Source organism: Lipophrys pholis, assembly GCF_963383615.2.
Source record: "Lipophrys pholis genome assembly, chromosome: 10".
Lineage (NCBI taxonomy): Eukaryota > Metazoa > Chordata > Actinopteri > Blenniiformes > Blenniidae > Lipophrys > Lipophrys pholis.
Genome location: NC_137640.1, coordinates 12,115,975 through 12,134,901, shown reverse-complemented (window position 1 = coordinate 12,134,901; position 18,927 = coordinate 12,115,975). Strand labels below are relative to the sequence as shown.

Genomic DNA, 18,927 nt, shown 5'->3' with positions numbered 1-18,927 from the left:
GCACGTTAGTCTCCTCCTATAGGGTGTAAGAAAATGTTCTTCAAACAAATAAGTGCAATTCAGTACGTCAGTATTTTATACATGCAAAATAATAGAAGTTCAATTTAATGGTTGGAGAAAACCATAAACAAACATTTCTCGTGCAATTTTTGGTTTCACCATAATAACATATATAAATGAAATGGATGTAGTGAAATTTATTTATTAATACCATTTAATATAATTATATTCAAGTAATGATATTTTTAGAAGAGCAATCAATTAACTATATAAAGGTTCCCATATTCATAACTTCCTACCCTGACTGCACATAGCAACACTGTGGTCTCTAATTTATTCCAAGTGTAAATAAAATTAGATTTTTCTCCCCTTTAACATAAAAAAACACACCTTTGTAAAACTTATGTGAGACTCTTTAAAGCTATCTAACTGTTTCTGACTCTTCTGGTTGGCTTTGCTCCCTTTGTAAAAGAATTCATTAGATTGTATTACATGTTATATTACATTAGATTCTTTTTGGTGATTAGGTGTCATTTGTATATTTCTGCTATATTTACCAACCTAAATGCTCATTAACACACACACACACACACACACACACACACACACACACACACACACACACACACACACACACACACACACACACACACACACACACACACACACACACACAATTCTTGTTTTTCACAATAAGGACAGTGGCAATACGTTTTCACTGCTCAACCTAATAGATACCTAATATGATTTTATTTTCTGAAATAACTCAATTTACATGTTTTGCCGTCAGTTTACATAAAAACGAATAAAAGACACCTTACTATGAAGGCTGCAAGAGGCAGAAATCAAGTGTCCATTGTTTAAGTGACGATAAACAAAATCAAACTTTAATTATACTTTAATTATAAGGAAAAAAATAAATATTTAAGAAAGTAATCAAAAGCTAATTGTTCAATGCGCACAGATTTAAAAAATACTGCTGTCCCCTTTAAAAAAAAAGAAGTCAAAAAATGTTATGTAAATGGAGTATTCCATTTCATAAATCCAGTTTGAATTGTAATAAACTAAACTACACAGAAAATGGTCCAAAATTCCTTTGAGTGAAATAGTTTTGGTCTGCAGTGCTGTTTGTAGAGCTGCCACATTCACACAGGATATTAAAGTGATTGAAATACTGCTTTACCACAAATAATTTGGTTGTTTTTTTCTGATGAATAGTCAAAATATATTAAGATTGAGGACATGTCTCTATTTATAGATGGACTTTAGCTAATCAGTTACTCCATTAAGCTTTGTTTCAACCCTGTTTCACTTCTCCCCACTGATCCAGTCAGTCCAGGATAAAAATCAAACGATTGTAAAGGGGGGGTAATTTGACAAAGGTGTTGTGTCACATATGTAATTAGCTCAAAGGCTTTCAGTTTTAAAATTGTATTTAAGTTAACAGTGTTTTCATCTCTTGTGTCGTGTGAGGTGTGCTGTGATGTGCTGCTGGCCCGTCTGCCTCACTTAAGGCTGACTCGGACTGGTGGTGACGTCATGTTCGTTGTTTCGAATGTAGCGAGCTTGCGGTGGGTCGGAGGCCGCGCGCTCTGCCGGAGACACAACTACTTCAAATCTGAAGCCTGAGGTGGCCGACAGCCCCCGGTACCGTGACATACAGGTACCGTGACCACCGTGGACCGTCTCGAGTGACTCTCGCTGCGTGTTCCCCGTTATAAACTTGTCAGGACGCTGTCGCGAGCCGCACTAGTTTGGGGTTGTCTGATTATGTTAGCAGCCCGGCTACGGTTAGCCTGCTAGCGCTAGCGTTTGTTCGACCGAAAACCCAGAGATTGGTTTGTAAATTGTCTCGAAAGACGCGTTTTCTTTAACATTTATTTGTCGTTTTCGCCACGGCCACGGGCCAGCGGGCGAGTTTCGTGCTGTTTTGCGTGTGTCTGTGGTGTCAGGCGGACAAAACGCTCAGCGAAGCTGTTCGCTGGTGTTACAGTGTTTGCTTTGAGCTGTGCAAGCATAGACGCCAATTGTTTTCTTCTGCGGACAAACTCAGACTCAGGATAGTCAGCTGGAAGTTGTTCAGCCACATCGAAACCAATGCAGCGGCAACGATCGCCAGGGCAGCCGTGTTTAAAGGCTTAATTTTTTATTTCATTTTTTTCCCAGTGTGGATTTGTTCAGACGTGTGTCAAGCTTTTCTCCCCTCTCTCGTCAACTTTGTCCCCGGCCAAAACATCTTGTTATGCAGCTAAAGACAGGACAAACAAGCTGAGCTTGCGTGTTTTTTCACCAATCGTAACTTGCCTCTTCCAGTGAGCTGCTGTACTCTTTGTCTTTTGTTTTTGATGCTGTTGCACACCTCTCCGCCGAGTGTTTTGCTCAAATTCACAGCTTATTTCTGTAAAATCTCCAGGCACTTTGCCCGAATGCAGCAGGATGTTGAATGACTGGTTCATTTATTCGCACAAATATTTGTTTTTATTTTCATTGTTTATGATCAGAGTTTTGTGTGTGTGTATTTTCAGTTTAATGGGCCAAAGTCCTACCTTGCTTTAGTGGCAATTCTGTACTTTGTCATTAGGTAGTAGCTGGTCTTAGTCTTAATTTAGTCTTCATAAATCTGTGTAACAAATCTGTAATTACAGCCTCAGATAGTGGATATTAATGCTTGTTTTGCAAAGAAACTTGCATTACGTTTCAATCTATAATGTCAGTTTCCACGCTCTTTCAGCTGAACAATGAATGGTTAGGTATTCAGAGAAGGCCTGCGAATCATTTTGGTTAACTTCTGCAACTCCATTTTCAGGAATATCCTCTCCCATCCCCCTTACCCCCTCTGTCAGAGCATGGCTCAGGAGACCAATCAGACACAGGTGCCAATGCTTTGCACTATGGGATGTGGTTTCTATGGTAACCCCCGCACCAATGGCATGTGCTCAGTCTGCTACAAGGAACACCTGCAGAGACAACAGGGAGGGGGGCGATCCAGCCCCCCAGGGGAGAAAGGTAGGAGGATAGGGCTCTATGACTGATTGAACACAAGGATGTGCTAGATATAGATATCGCTACTGTCTTTTTTTTTTTCTTTTTTTTTCTTTTTTTAAGAGAGATCATGAAATGTGGACACTGACACTAAATGTGTCTTGAGGCACTTGAATCTGCCGAAAGCTATTGGAGACTGGAGATATCAGTATCTGCCTACATTGTGGCACCAGAAAGCAAGACAGTGACATTGTCATCTGTTGTTTCACTTTGACAAAAAACATATGACGTGAGTTTGGACACACATTCTCATTCAAACTTTTTTTTCTTTCTTTTTTCTCATGTCAATTTACTTTGTAGATTCTCACTGAAGACATCAAATATGAATGAGCACACATGGAATTGTGTCGTAAACAAAAAGTTAGAAATAAGTCAAAACATGTTTTGTACTTTAGATTCCGCAAAGTAGCCACCCTTTACTTTGTTGACAGAGCTGCAAACCCTCGGCCTTCTCTCAAAGAGCTTCATGAGGGCGTCACCTGAAACAGTTTGTACTTCACAGCTGTGCCTTGTCAGGGTTCATTTGTGGAATTTCCTTCCTTCTTAATGGGGTTTGGACCATATGTTGTGTTGTACAGAAATCAGGTTGGTACAAAGCTGACAGTTCTATTTGAATCCTATTATGGCAAGAACCAATCAGCTGAGTAAAGATAAAAGATAGCACATTATTACTTTAAGAACTGATGGTCAGTCAGTCCAGAAAATTTCAAAAAATTTGAATGTGTCCATAAATGTAGTTGCAAAAACCATCAAGCTCTACAATGAAACTGGCTCACATGAGAACCGCTTGGAGAATTATTCAAAATAGAAGGCACACTGAACCAGTATGGCAACTACAGCATCCTGCAGCAACATGTCAGCATATCCAGTTTGTGTTTAGTTGGGCCATCATTTACTTTTCAACAGAACAATGGCCACAAACACACCTCCAGGATGTGTGAGGGCTATTTGACCAAGAAGGAGAGGGATGGAGTGCTGACCTAAACCCGTTCCAGATGTTTGGGATTGGATGGACCCCAGAGTGAAGGCAAAAGTGCCAACACCATTTTAGGTGACGAACTCAGGAAGCTCATCCAGAGAACACCAAGAGTGTCCAGAGCAGTGATCAAAGCAAAGGGTGGCTAGTTTAAAGACTAGTTTAAAAACATGTTTTGAGTTATTTCACATTTTTGTTTACTACATCATTCCATGTGTGTTCATTCATAGTTTTGATGCCTTCAGTGAGAATCTACAATATAAATGGTCAAGAAAAAAAACATTGACTGAGAAGGTGTGTCCAAACTTTTGACTTGCAATGCATGACGTGACTGGCATATAAAAGTATCTTAAAACCAATTGACTGTCACCTATGATCAGGACTAAAACAATAGTTTGAGTCGTTTGTGATATCAAACTTCTTTACCCAAACAGCCGCTACATCACCAGTGGGATCACCAGGTTCAGCTGGTATGACAGTGGAGAGCACAACCTCAGAGCCCAGTACAGAAGTGACAGGAACCCCACCTGAAGAACAAACATCAAGGTACGTGTACCAACAGCTGAAGAAAAGGACTTAAGTTGGTCCATCTCGTGTTAGAATGTATATTTCTGGCAGGATAAATTCAATTAACTTGTCATCAAATCAATTGTGAACTTGGCAACAACAGACAACTATTGCTTTCCACAAACGAAATATAGAGTATCAGTCGAAAAAAATTTCTTGAATTGCAAATTATTTTCGTCTTGATATAGTCTATTGTGCCTTTGTCAAAATTATGAAAATATGAAGCACTTTTGTGAAAGTGATCGAACGAGTTATCTGTCCAGAAAAAACATGCCTGAAGACTCGTTCCGTTCATCCAGAACTTATGATACATCTTGAATAAGATGTGGAAAGTTGCCTTTTATGACAAAATGAAAATATCGAATAATTGGTTTATTTTTAAAGGGCTTTTATCAGCTCTGTCAATAACATTGTCTAGGAGTGTCCCATCCTGGTCCTGGAGGGCTGCCGTCCTGCATGTTTTAGATGTCTCCTGCTTCAGCACACCGGAATCTAATGATGATGGCAGTTGCCCTCCATGACCAGGACTGGACATCCCTCATCTAGATGTTACATGAGTTGACCTAAAGGAGAGTGAAACAAGTCATCAGTGACCTCTTGGACACATTGTGCTCTAAGTTACTTCCTTTCCTTGTCAAGTCTTAACTAATGCAACAACTTAACACTACAGGAATCAGAGAACATAAGTCGTTGGTTCAAATTTACAATCTACCGACTAAAACACAATTTTGTTGTGTCGTAATAGATTTGCTTGACATTTCAAACATTTTTAACTTGGACGGCTGACTTTTTTTTTTTTTTTTTTTTTTTTTATTGAAAAATACCAATTTTTAATCACAAAATACAATTCAATGATTTTTTTTGCTTTTTCAACAACATGAGTGCACACGAACAGTCATATAAACAGTAAAACAAATAAATGATATTAGATTACAGATTTCTGTGCAAACAATGAACACCCCCACCCACCCCCCCCACCTTGGCTCAACAACACACCTCCTATTGAATATTTTACCTATTTACACAATAACGGAAAGCTATAACAGGCACATACAGTTTGGGTATCAGCTGGGCAATACTTGTAAGTCTGTGAAATAGGAGATAAATGGTTGCCATTTTTGGAAAAATTTCCCCGTACTCCCACCCAACGTATATTTTATTTTTTCAAGCTTTAAAAAAAACATAACATCCTTGAGCCACTGGGAGACGGAAGGATACTTAGCAGATTTCCAATGCAACAATAAGGAACGTCTTGCCAGTAAAGATGTAAAAGCTATTATGCCTTTTTGCATTGGATTAAGTGTAAGTGAAGAGTCAGGAATCCCAAACACCGCAATCAGCGGACAAGGTTGGAGATTTAACCCAAGCACAGCAGACAAAATAGAAAAATAACCTGCCCAGAAAGCCCTTAGGTCAGGACAAAGAAAAAACATGTGACTGAGGTGACAGGACGGCTGACTTTAAACCAATTTAGATTGACCCTAGCCGATTAAAATGACAACTGGATCAGAGGGTTTTCGCCCTTTCTATGATTCAATCAGAGTCCGTGTAAACAGTATTGATTTCCACTGCTGGAGCTTTGTGTCCGTATCTGTTACGTAAAGTCATCACGTGACACTCCATGCATGATGTTGTTTTGGTCTGTTCCAGTGTCAATGGTGAAACATGACTGGTTGATGCAGGAGACAAAACTGCCTCTCTGAACAAGGAGAATATCTGTTTCACTTCACACTTTCAAAAGACACAAGCTTCATTGTTTTATCTGACGAATCTTCAATCTTGCCCAGCTTCAATGTAAAGCTGGATGCAGGCTCATGTGTGCTAATCACAAACTGTCAAAGTCACCGTGCAAAGAATAGTGGAATATGCGGTCCAATGATTTAATGGGGAACATATTCTTGCATATGTGCTCATCAGTGTGATCACTTCAGTGTTCACGTAAACGGGACAATCTGAACTGTTAGAAAGGATCGAGTGAGACTGATGGAAAAATTGACTTTGTAAACCCAACTAGTTGCCTATTGTTGGATTGACAATAATCAGATAAATCACATCTGCATGAGCTCAACCATACTGCACTCTGTGTACTCTGCACTCTAATACTTGGCATGTACCAATGTCTTTTCTTTTTTTTTTTTTTTTTTTTTTTTTTTTTGCGATTTGCACCATTTTTGAAGAGATTTGTTAGAGCAGGGGTGTCAAACTCTGGTTGAAGAGGGTCACTATCCTGCATGCTTTATGCCGGCTGCACATCGTGCAATTTTAACAGTTCGCCACACTGTACAGCATGAATCTAATAAACTGTGGGTATGACTGGAAGTTTGCTGTGTGCAGATTGCATTATAAAAATACAAGCTGAATTACAGCCTAGAATGTACATTCGCCCGTGTGGCACTTATATGTTTGGAGAGAAACCCCAAAACGTTTTTGTTTACGTCCCACATAGTTTGTTTTTTTATACACGTTGCCATTTTAGCAGCAAAACATCCATTTGACATGACATAACCGATTATGACCAGGAAAAATGCTGTTCCAGTGGTTGCTAATAAAATATCCAATTTTCTCCAAACTCAAAAGTTTGCTGTGTAACAGATATGGATTATGAATCTTCTTGTCATTTGTTTACAAAGAAACTATTGAAAGTTATCCTCATTGTTTGAGGTTTCCTTTTTAAAAGAATCCATGTATGAGCTGTACTGTATTGATTTTTTTATTTGTTTTGTAATTGTTCTATTAGTCCCAGCTCTCCCAGCCCAGTGACTCAACAAATGACGGCTATGAGCATCTCCCAGGATTCAGGGGCTGTAGATTCAGATCGAGCAGAAGCTGAGGAGGATGAAGAGGACGGGACTTCTAATGGCACAGGTAAATGTCTTGGAGAGCAGTGATGTGTTCCTAAATCAATCTCTACCCACGCTTTACATGAAGTGAGTCTTGTCTGGGTAAGACACTTTTCTTTTTTTTTTGGACGAGCTGCAGTGTGAATAAATGGTCAATGGTGGGATGCAGCTGAGTTGAATTATTGAAATAATTAAAAAAGGCATTACACTTAAATGTTCCGGTTTTGTCTCCCGGCCTATTTAGCCATAGAATAACTGTACAGGTTTTTTATTATTCAATTTTTTCATTTTTATCATTAAATTTGTATTCAAAGTGAAGTCTTTGATAGGCCGACTTTGATTTTGTGTTTATACCTTTCACACACGTTTGTACTGTTGAAGGCTTTTATTACCCTCCTCCATGTCACTCCGATTAAGGGTTTGCTGTCAACTTTTTTGATGTTGCCAGTGAAAAATATACACTGCTACACAGGCACTTGCATCATTATATGTGTGATTGTATTAATGTCATAAACCAGGGTATTTTTTGTCTTGCTTGTTGGAGTGACAAATGATTTTGTATTGGCTTATGTATCCTTCTGCTTCCTTGTGTTAACTTTTTCTATCGTCAGAGCCAATCGAGGAAGGAGCACAGGCTTCTTCTGATGGTGACCAAACTCCTGATAAAAACAAGAAGAAAAATCGCTGCTTCTCGTGTCGGAAAAAAGTGGGCCTTACCGGTAAGCGAGGAAACATATATATGTTAATCAATGAGCTCCTTGACGATACATGTTAGCTTTATCATCTTGAGTTTTGTTGGCTTGTGCTCTTCTGGTCTCACTTGACTTGATCGTAACCTGATAATTTAAAATCTAACACACAAGGAATGTCGTTTTCCTATTTCATTTCTGTTCTTCATTGATGAGGCAAAGTCATGTGGATGTGATCTTAAAAAGGTTTCACTCCCTGTTGTCAATTTCATTCTGACTATATATTGGCTTTCACTCGGCTCTAAGCTTTGACTCCAATGTATACATGGTCATCTATGCCTTTTGTAATAAATAATAAAATTCTGATGATTAAAGATGTGATTATTAATTTTTTCCCCTAAAATGAACAAACTTTGATTTTAAGGTTGTCCCATATAGATCAATAATTGGTGTGTCAATACAATATTATATTTACAACAAAGCCTCTGTTTGTTTACGTGTGTGCTTTTCTCCACTGAAGGTTTTGATTGTCGCTGCGGCAACCTGTTCTGTGCCATCCATCGTTACTCTGACAAACACGACTGTCCCTTTGATTACCGGAGTGCAGCTGCTGCCCGCATACGCAAGGAGAATCCCATTGTGGTGGCCGAGAAAATTCAGAAGTTATGAGGGCCGAGTGCAAAAACAGTCTTTCCTACGTTTTGAACTTGAACAATGGCGACGTGGAGGAAAACACCTGATATCATGGCTTCATTTGTTCACGGTAGTCTGAAAGCGGGCGGGGCGGGGGTGGCGCAGTCGCAGCCACAGTCCAGAAACTTCCCTTACAAGCATCTCCCCCTCTCTCCATGAGTGACTGAAGCTGAACCTGTGTGTGTGTGTGTGTGTGTGTGTGTGTGTGCGCGCGCGTGTGTATGTGTGAACCCATTTGCTCGAGGGTTGGGGAGAGGGCCTAGGGGCTATGTGGACATCTATGTTGCTGTGGGGATTTGAAGGCTTTTCATTTTGACCCCTTTTTGTTTCTTAACTTGGAGGGTGTTGTGTGGGTTTATTTTTATACAGTCCCTGGAGTTCGGTGAAAACAGGAGGGAATCCTCCTGAAGAATGTGTCGCAGTCTGGATAATGGCACAGAAGGATATTTGGATTGCCTTGTGAGTTACATGAACCAACTAACTGGGCAATTTCATGTATCAACAAGACCTTTAAGGGCTCTGGAAAATTAAAAAAAAAAAAAAAAGAAGAAGAATCTTCCCAGACTGAAAAATGATGTCAACTTATTGTCAAATTGGCATTTTTCTTTTTCTTCCCAACTCTTTTACTCAATGGGTCACCACATTCTGACCACCACAACTCTCAGCATTTTCCAGATGTCTTTCTTTCATATATTCTACAGATACTGGGTGCATGAAGTTACTCGATGGGAACGGCAGGGGAGGGACAGGGTAGGGGATCTGAGAACCTTGACTTAACAGAGTGATTGTTGTTCTTTTTATTTTATTGATTTATTTTTTTTTTCCCAGTTTTATTGCGCGTATGACATCAAAAGATCTATATTAATATATTGTAGTTAGCGCGAATTGTGTGGTTACATTTTATTTATTTTCATTCAGTTTTATTCTGTTTGGTTGGTCTGTGCTGGAGGATTGGCAGCAAATCGAGATCTACACTTGACCTGTTCAGCTATTAATTTAATTCATCTGGAATCTGTGACATTACATAAAATAAAATAAATTACAAGGTCTGGTAGTGGAGTAAGGTCCAGTTCAGTCAGAACAGCTGGATTGTGCTGTAAAGGGCAAAATTGTTTCGGAGCGGGTTTGAAATCTAAAGCACAACTCGGTGCGCCAACTGCGGAGCACAAGCAAACGTGCCACACCTCCTCAGTTTTGTTCAGCATCTGGGTCATTTGCATTTTGTATTTGAGCCGTACTGTCGGCTCTCGGAGGGAATTGCCTTGTTCGGTTGATCAGCAATTCTGTTCCTATGAGGCAGCCTAGTGTCCTTGAATGCCATTTGTATGTTTCTTGGAGTCGAGAGTGAAGCTCCATGTTTCTCTAACCACCAGCAGACCACTGACACGTGCTGAAGGAAAACTGACCCGGGGCGCAGTTGCTCTTCACATGACGACTACGTGTTCCCCTCGGCTAAAGTGAAGATTGCCGCTGTGCGTTAACATTGTGCTCCGAATCAGACGAGTCCTCAATGTGAAGTCCGCTTCTAGCTCGCTTCTTCTAGGAAGATCAAACTTGTGTGCATGTGTGCAGGCAGACATATAAGTTACTGTTTTGTAAGTGACTGCACAGTTTGAAATGAGGCTGGAATGTGAAAAAAATAAACCGCAGTAGCACAATGCATGGCTGGACCCGCAAGGTTCAAATTAACAGGACTCTACAGGTTGTTTGTTTTGGTTTGTTTTTTTCAAATGTAAATACCATATGGCTCCTATTCATATAGTATAATCCTAATGTAGATTTTTCCAGGTAATAAAGGTGGGGAGGGATTAAGAACAAGAATAGTACTATGTGTATTAAATTGCTTTTCTTAATTATCCAAAAGAAAGTGCCATTGCTGGCACTAATACTTTCCCCATCTCTGCCCTCCCTTTTATTTACAAGTTTTTACATGTACTGTTAAAAGTATTTCAGATAACTGGTTCTGGTTCTACCATGACTATCTCCTAGGGCCATAGCAATTATTTCACACACGTAGTCCGATTAACAGGGCCCTCTGTGCTTTCTTATTAAACGCGGCTGAATTACACAGTACCCCAACCCGAGCCTCTATCCCGTTACTAAAGTCTATTAATAGCATAGCGATATTACTGAAAATTAAAAAGCCCCTCGCAAAGTATAGAAGGGCAATTGAGGTTTCATCTCTTCATTATTAAATGCTTTCCCTGTAAATGTTGCTTGGTTCTTATTAAATATTTATGAACGAGCTGTAGAAAAGTTTGAAAGTGATTTGCAAAGTATGCCTTTTCAAAGCAAGTCGATGCAGAATACGTTGGACGTCAACGGTTCAATTCCTCGTATCCACAGAATATCTTATTGGTCTTGGGCTAGTTTATTTAGCTTTGGCTCCTTTTGCAAAATTGGCCGCCTTCAAACATTCTGTCAGAGTTGTTGGTGATGGATAAGCCGATGCCGATGAGGACTTGTCATGCCAACACCGAGGATATTCACTTGTGATAAGTTGGTCATTCATAGCGACTGTGATTTAATTCCTTCCTCGATTCTTGAGCTTTGGGGAAGGAAAAAAAAAAAAAGTTCATCTTGAGTGGTGACTTAAGAACAACTTTCATATTTAGGGGGACTCGTGGTCGGTGCTAATCTGCAGATCGGTCCTACGTTTGTAGAAAAGGACAGCTGAATCAATGGCCGTTAAGATATTGTAGCTTACTAAACACTCGAGCTTTCCTCAAAGAGCTCTGGTCCTTTTGTCACAGAGGTTTTTAATTTAGGATGATTGTTCAGTTCTATGAATGATGGCGATTTCACTGGTTTGCACTCGTTTTTTTTTTAATGACTGCTCATATCAATGCTCAAGTCTTTTCAACCTTTTCTTTTCTTTTTCTTTTTTTTTTTTTAAACAATGACTGAGCAGTTTGAATGTAAACCACCACAATTCATACAATGAGATGTTTATCAGACTGCGTGGCTGTCATTGGACAGAGGAGTGAGGCCCTGTTGTACATGTAGTTCAGGACGGTTTGATCACTCAGTTGGTTTTAACTTGGCACCAGCAGTTAGGGCTACCGTACAATATTGATCCCAAGTTTTATCAGCATACATTTTTCTTTTTTTTTTTTTTCTTTTTGTTGCATTGCAATTGTTTGAATGTCTTAAATCATGTCTTTAGCACACTCATTCATAATCAATGTGTCATGCAACGGTTTTTATTAGTAGTATTAAATCTGCTATTTGTAATAATCTGGTTTGAGTTCAGTTTCACTGCTGAGAGACTAATGGCTTTACTTCTGTCTTTTAAAACAAGCTTCAGGGACATTTAATAAAAGTGAAAAAATAAATAAATAAATGTCCACAGAGATGCAGTTCTTGTCCCTTGGCACTCCAGTCCCCCAGAAACACCACCAGATATCGTTTGTTTTGTTTTTATTTTCTTTTTTCTTTTAAGAGTTAGGATTGTATGATGTGTAAGAATAAGTTTAAAACAATAAAATCACAAAGTTTATTTTAAATTAAACTTGTCTTTTGTATTCATTTGTTCTTACGATACAGTTTTGTGGTGGACGGCTGCGATATATTTCCGTGTTCATTTACAATTCACATCTCGATTCATGTGGAGTTTATTAATGCACTTTTCTTGTTGCTTTAGACCAGTACGTGCTGTGGCCCCACTGCTTTTGTGCTTTCATAGAGTTCTCAAACTCAGCAAAACGGTGTACAAATGGTACAACACAAAAGGACAGAATATGCTTCAGTGTATGGCGTTCCACTTAATTTGTCCGTGTGGGTATTTGGTAGTTAAATCAGTATGACTTACTGGAATGGTTTTTGAAAATGTTACTAGTTTGCTATTGTTATCTATGAGAGTAAGCAGCTTTGTCGTCTCTTATCGCTCATAGTTCAAAGGCTCGGTTGCGTGTGGCCGCACCCCAACGTGAGGATCAGAAAATGATCTCCATACTAATGATGCATGTTTGGTAAAGTGCCAAGTAAAATCATATCCTCCCAATGCCTCACTCGGAATGTGATGAATACAAATCTGAATTTGTATAAGATGTTTGTAAATTCAGCGTGTGGGATTTTTTTTTTAACCTAAATGTTTTTGATTTGCTTTAGCTTCTGTTGGTTTACTTATTAAAATTGAAAGTGTGATTAATCGTTTTACCCCAAGGCCCATCAGTGAGTGCCAGAAAAGCCCACAGATATTTTCAGTTGACTGCCTTGTTCGCCCTCCTCTCAGGACCGGGGGTGGGTCGGGACAAGCACCCATGGATCAAAAAGCAGAGGTGAAGTGGAAAGCATTAGCATGAACTCATGTAAAGCAACACAACCCGCTTTTCCAACAAACAATTAAAAGTAATTGATTTAAGCTATTCAAATTTTGCATCTCGTGAAAATAATTCATAAAATAAAGTGTATAAAGGTTTATATAAATGCGTTAAGTTACTGTAATTATATTACTGTTAATAATCAGAAATGAAATGGATTTTTTTCGATGGAGATATTGTTTTCTCACATTATGTAAATGCTGCAGATATTTAACAATATTTCCCTGTAGCTTTGGGTAGGCTATGAGCAATCTGTAGTCCATTCAATGTTCATTAAAAGGTAACAAACATGGTTTTTGTACCACCAAATATTGTTTTCCTTTTGCCAGCATTTTTTTTTTTTTTTTTTTTTAAGTAATTACTCCTGAATGCAGGAACGTTGGTTAGATACTCTTACATTTGATTTTTAGAGATTCAAAGCAAGTCCTCTATAATACATTCATTGTCAGAAGATATTTTAGTATCTTGTAGAGGAGGTTGTTAGACACCTCGAGCATCTCATTCATAAGAGTCACGTAGTTCAGAGTGGTTTAGAAATGAATGATGGAAGAATCAAGTAAATTAACTACAGCTCTCTATGTTTGGAAAAACAAAATGAAATGGTAGAAGTAGTTCAGAAGACAACCTGCTATCTGGTGGAGTTGAGCTCTGAACATGTGACTTGGTCTGGCAGCTGCTTTCTGTGGAACAGACCCCAAAAGGCTGGAGACCGCCTGCTGGTTGAAATGTAAATACCCATCTACATTATCACTTCAACCGGACTAAGGTATGGTGGTCTGATTGCAGAGTTTCCCCTTTGAACTGCAGTGGAGCAGAAATAAAATTGTATGAAGTGAGAAAACATACCAGGAAATAAAGTACTCCTTTTTTTTTTTATTTAGTTAGTTTTATTATTTTAACCGACTGGGTATAGTTTAGTCAGAGCTTCTCCAGTTGGATTCTTAGTAAAACCACAGGTCCTCTGAACTTTTGTGAAACATATCATGAAACATTGTAATGAATTGAATATGTTCTGTGTGATTTTATGACTATCAACACTGATGGAGTCAATAAATACAATGTTTGATAATGCAGGTGTAACATAGCTAACAATTGTTTTTATGCTTGTTTGTTTTCATTTACAGTGAAATCAATCTTAAATTTCATGGTAATTCCATGGGTGAGTCTTGTTTGTCCAGAAGTGCTTGTTTGGATTGAGACCTGAAGACTTTGGGTATTACATCAACACATCCACCTTGTGGTCATGTAACAATGCCCTAATATGTGTTCAATTTGAGCAACAATACTTCCACCACATGAGTTATAGATCACTAGATCATGCTTGCATTACTGTCCGCCAATCAGATATCGTTTGATGAAGGCTCCCTTCCATTGGATCTTAATGCGGTCAGACCATCCACTAATATGTATGCAAGCACAATCCAACTCCGCAATATCGTCATGAAGGCTTTGGCTCACTTCATGCTCACAGTATCAAATATCATTCAAGAATTCACAGTATTGCAAAGATGACGATGTCATCCACTCCCAACAAGGCAGTGGAGTACTGCAGAGGCCACTTTGAAGGCCTTCACTTCATATTGCTGCCAATGACCCTTCACCTCCTTCCCCTATTTTTAGATTACTTTTGATAGATAATAACAAGGCTTGTCCAATATATTGCAAATGTATTGTCACAGTATCATTCACAATGGAAAACACTGACTGAACTGCACCTAAATGATGCAGTGAATTATATATTCATGCTCCCTAAATAAATTCAAACTGACATTATAAATATGAAACACACACAAACACACACACATTTTTTTATTTTTGGAATCGAAACCTTCCATGATACAGATGTAACTTCAGTTATTCACTTCACCTGTCTGTGGTCATAATGTTGGAGCTAATTGTTTGTCTGCATCCATTTTTCCTCCTGGTGGTGTCTTTATCAAGCCACTGCAAAGGCATCATTAACCTCATAAGTTTCCATGTGCATTAAGCCCTGCTGTCAGCAAGATACTCCACAAGATTTTTTTATTTGAGGGGGGGGGGGGGGCTGAATCCAAAAGCAGAAGTATTGCATTAAACCAAATTTGTGTACCCAAAAAGTTAATTCAGGTTTAACTAAAAGGCAAGTACCATGTGAAGGATTTTCGTGATCCAAAACACGTCATGTGCAAAAGCAACGTTCGTCAGTGTGATGATTCATCTGCACTTTAAAATAGTGAACAATGCGACACCGACCTGTTTTATTCAACGCTGCACATACATGCAATGTTTTTCAAACAATCCTTAACAGCCTTTATCTCCCACACTGATAAGTTTCCAGTGGAAACTTGTGACGTCACTTCCTGTCAGCTGTCGCTTCCGGATGCTGAAGTAGGAAAACAGTGTACCGATATGGATCAATTCAAATTACTTTAAAATCTCTTTAAAGTCCCGGGAGACGTCTGCACCGTCCCCAGTGGAGTCGCGGAGAGGAGCGCGGAAGACAGCGGCCGTATGCCTGGGAGGTTTTTCTCGGGGCCGAGCCTCCTTGTTCTTGTTTTTGACGGAGCCGCCGTGTTTATGTCATCCTAGCTTAAGCGTTAGCTGCTCCACGCAGACGGATAACTCCTCTCGTGAGCCGATGATCTCACCCGTCCGACAGATCTGGGCTTTTTGTTGTTGATTTTTTTTTTTTATTCTTGTCCAGATTCGTCTGGAAGCGATTACTTCTTCCTAAAAACTACATCAAAATCACCCTCGACACGTTTGGTGCAAAGTTATTGGAGTTGTCTCATATCATTAAGAGGACGAAATGGGTGTAATCTGGACTTCAGTCACCTCGAAGAAAACACAGCAGATCCTTTGTAAATAAGATTTCCCCGTCAGACTTTATTCCCGCTGTCAGGACACAACCAGCGGCAAGTAGCATCCTGTGACTGGATTGGGCTGGGGAAGACAGCAGTTCTTGTTTTTCTGTCTTTTCACTTGTATTTTTACTCGAGGAACTTAAGTTCAACAGGTGGGTCTACAGTTGTTGTGCTAAACTTTTGAGAGATACCAAGATTGGCCTGTTTGTTCCTTCATTTCCGTATAAACTGATTTATGATCTTTACCGTGTGTCGAGGGAACAGCGAAGACGATCTTATTGCTCCAATTTTAACAAAAACCAACCGGCTTTTATTAAAAGTATAAAAATTATGTAACCAGAATATGTGTGAATCATCGCTGTTATTCAACAACTTAACTTATGGAAATCTTTTTGATATCTTTTTGAAGTATTTAGTTCATTGTTTGCGGATTGATCATTTAATAAGTGAATTTGCTTCAATCTTAGTGTTGTAGAAAAAGTAGTAAACCACATAATACTCGTATTTCAGATTGAAACCATTTTTGTTTCACTCAAATATGTATTTTTCTGTGTTGTTAAGGACTTGTTTGACTTTTTATTTTATACAAATGTGCTCATCTTTAGGTTTGTCCATTTCTTAAATTTAGAATTATTAATATGTGTTTCATGACATACTGTGATCACTTAAGGCTGTATATGCTCCAGAGTTGTCATCACCATGCTGGACTGGCTGAGACTAACATTACATTGTTATTAGTGTCTCATTGTGTGAAGATGGGGATGGTGTGACTTCATCAGCACAGTGATTCTCTTGTCCTGCTCCTTCACAGCAAAGGATGAATGGCCTCTCTCTCAGTGAGCTCTGCTGCCTGTTCTGCTGCCCGCCGTGCCCGAGCCGTATTGCAGCCAAGCTCGCCTTCCTGCCCCCGGAGCCCACCTACACTTTTCTGCCAGACTCGGAGGCGGGCTCAGTCGCACCAGGAGCATCGGGATCGTCGAGCCTGCGCTCAAGGAGTGGCGCATCGGTTTCCGGAAGTGGAGGGGCTGTGGAGGGAAGATGGAAACTTCACCTGACAGAGCGAGCAGAGTTTCAGTACTCTCAACGGGAGCTGGACATGACAGAGGTGTTTCTTGCGCGATCCAGTCGTGGGAACAGGGTTGGCTGCATGTACATTCGTTGTTCACCTAATGCCAGGTGAGTTGTTTTTGAAGGGGTTTCCCACATATTCATTTAAGAGTGTATCGAGAGATTTAAATGATGATTTTGTGTGATAGATTTTATCTGCTTGACCTTTTTTATTCATTTTATTACAATGTGTGTCACGATTCCTCCCAAGTCCTTTAACACCCCTCATTCTTGGCAGTCCGCTTTTACACACTTCCTTTGGTTGTCTCCCTGTTGACTCAGCCGATTCAAACTTTCTTCCTGTTTTTTTGGGGGTTTTTTCATGAATCGCTGTCACCAAAAAACTCCTTTGTTCTTTGAAAGTTTCCTTTTCTCCTCCCTTTTTTTTTTTTTTTTTTTTTATTCCAAGGTCGAGTTTCTTTTGTGTTTGGCAGTTCAGTACGGTATTAATAGTAAAAGTGTTTCAAACATATTCAGGGACAAAACTCTCTGCGTTTGGCTGCATCTGCAGTGATTGGATGATGGCGGGCTTAAATAGTTAGGAGGAATTGTTAAACAGCCGATGATATACAAACGTATTCAGCTGTAGTTTGATTCTCCTCTTGCAGCGCAGTCCTCTGCTGATTAATTTACAAAATCAATTAAAAAGAAATGGGCAAGCTTGTGTTACAGTCCACGTATCTTGTATTAATGTCTTTCTAGTATTACAGAGAATTAATTGAATCTCAACGTGATATGGCAGAGTCATTGTTTTGTCATATTCTAAATGGAAAGGCCGACAGGGAAATGACAGGCTGTAAGAGCTCGTACACAAAACCAATGAGAGAATTTGTAAAAAGTCATTGTGTAGGGAAAAGTATCAGGTTCCTCTGGGCAGTACAGCATTCATGAATAACAGACATGGTCTAGAGTACCCGGCGTTTAAAGAGGACATACCGCATCTCGGGTTGTACAAAATGGTAAGAGTCCTTCAGCATGAGCCCATCATGCTGCACCGATTCTGGAAATCAATTTTGGACAGAGGTGTTTGCACACAGTCCAAGTAACTTCATTACATTTTTCTAAACAACACAGTGCAAATGGTTTTATTAATGCAGTGTAACACGATCTGTTTCGTGGACAGTAAAACGTGTTTAACTGCATTGTGTTTGTGTCTGTTTTCAGTGTTATGGTCACACTCCATGTGATGCACGACTGTTTTAACATCAAACAAAGTTGCAGCTAAAATGAATTCCGATGATTACATTGAGTTGCCCTAGTTTCTGCTCATTGCTTGTGTGAAAACGTCATATAGTCTTATAAAGATAAAGAAGAAAGCGTAACTGCTGTGTATGATAGTGAGCTGTGTAATGTAAACATGCGTAATACACACGCACATTTCTTCTGTAGCCAAAGTCCTTTTCTGATGGATTCTCCAGCAGGACCATAACTGGCGCTCATGTCAATAGTAGCCGGTAGAGATTCAAGCTAAGATCTTGCGTATCGTTTTCATCAGATCGCTCCTCGTGGAGGAGCAACGGGTTGTTTAGTCTGTGCATACAAGTCCCATTTATCGGTATTCCATGCCGCTTTATCAAATTTACAGTCACGAGGCAGTGAAGTCGATACACACTGACTATTGATGAAAGCAGGTGACAGTCTGGACAGATTATCAGTTCATCACAGGACAAACGCATAAACAAACCACCACACACACACTAATTTACACCGACAGGCAATTTAGAGTCACCAATGAGCCTCAAACCCAAGTTTGGGAAACTCAAGCTTAAGTTTTGTAGGAAACTGGATTACCTGTAGAAAGCCCTGGTACACACGGGGAGAACATGTAAAGTCCGTGTAGAAAGGCCC

The 18,927-nt window shown here is 39.5% G+C and overlaps 2 protein-coding genes across 5 annotated transcripts in view; both read left to right on the top strand.

The window, feature by feature from the left end:
* The first annotated feature begins 1,291 nt into the window (after positions 1-1,291).
* On the top strand, positions 1,292-9,336 carry LOC308115292 (AN1-type zinc finger protein 5). 2 transcript variants are annotated; one of them, XM_080472724.1, is made up of 6 exons: positions 1,292-1,663; positions 2,807-3,006; positions 4,453-4,564; positions 7,323-7,450; positions 8,037-8,144; positions 8,635-9,336. In XM_080472724.1, the coding sequence occupies exons 2-6, from the start codon at positions 2,847-2,849 to the stop codon at positions 8,781-8,783; spliced, it is 657 nt and encodes a 218-aa protein (XP_080328850.1). In that variant the 5' UTR covers positions 1,292-1,663; positions 2,807-2,846; the 3' UTR covers positions 8,784-9,336. The 2 variants fall into 2 exon arrangements, with proteins under 2 accessions (XP_080328850.1, XP_080328851.1); XM_080472725.1 differs by having other exon boundaries at positions 1,540-1,663; positions 2,844-3,006; positions 8,635-9,330.
* Positions 9,337-15,463: 6,127 nt separating this feature from the next.
* abhd17ab (abhydrolase domain containing 17A, depalmitoylase b) overlaps positions 15,464-18,927 on the top strand; it is a 12,186-nt gene continuing 8,722 nt past the window's right edge. For all 3 annotated transcript variants that reach the window (XR_013935696.1, XR_013935697.1, XM_080473016.1), the window contains exons 1-2: positions 15,464-16,124; positions 16,784-17,148. Coding sequence is in view for 1 of the 3 variants with exons in the window: in XM_080473016.1 (XP_080329142.1) it covers positions 16,790-17,148 (359 nt within the window). In the remaining 2 variants the exon portion in view is untranslated. The remainder of the gene's footprint in view (positions 16,125-16,783; positions 17,149-18,927) is intronic.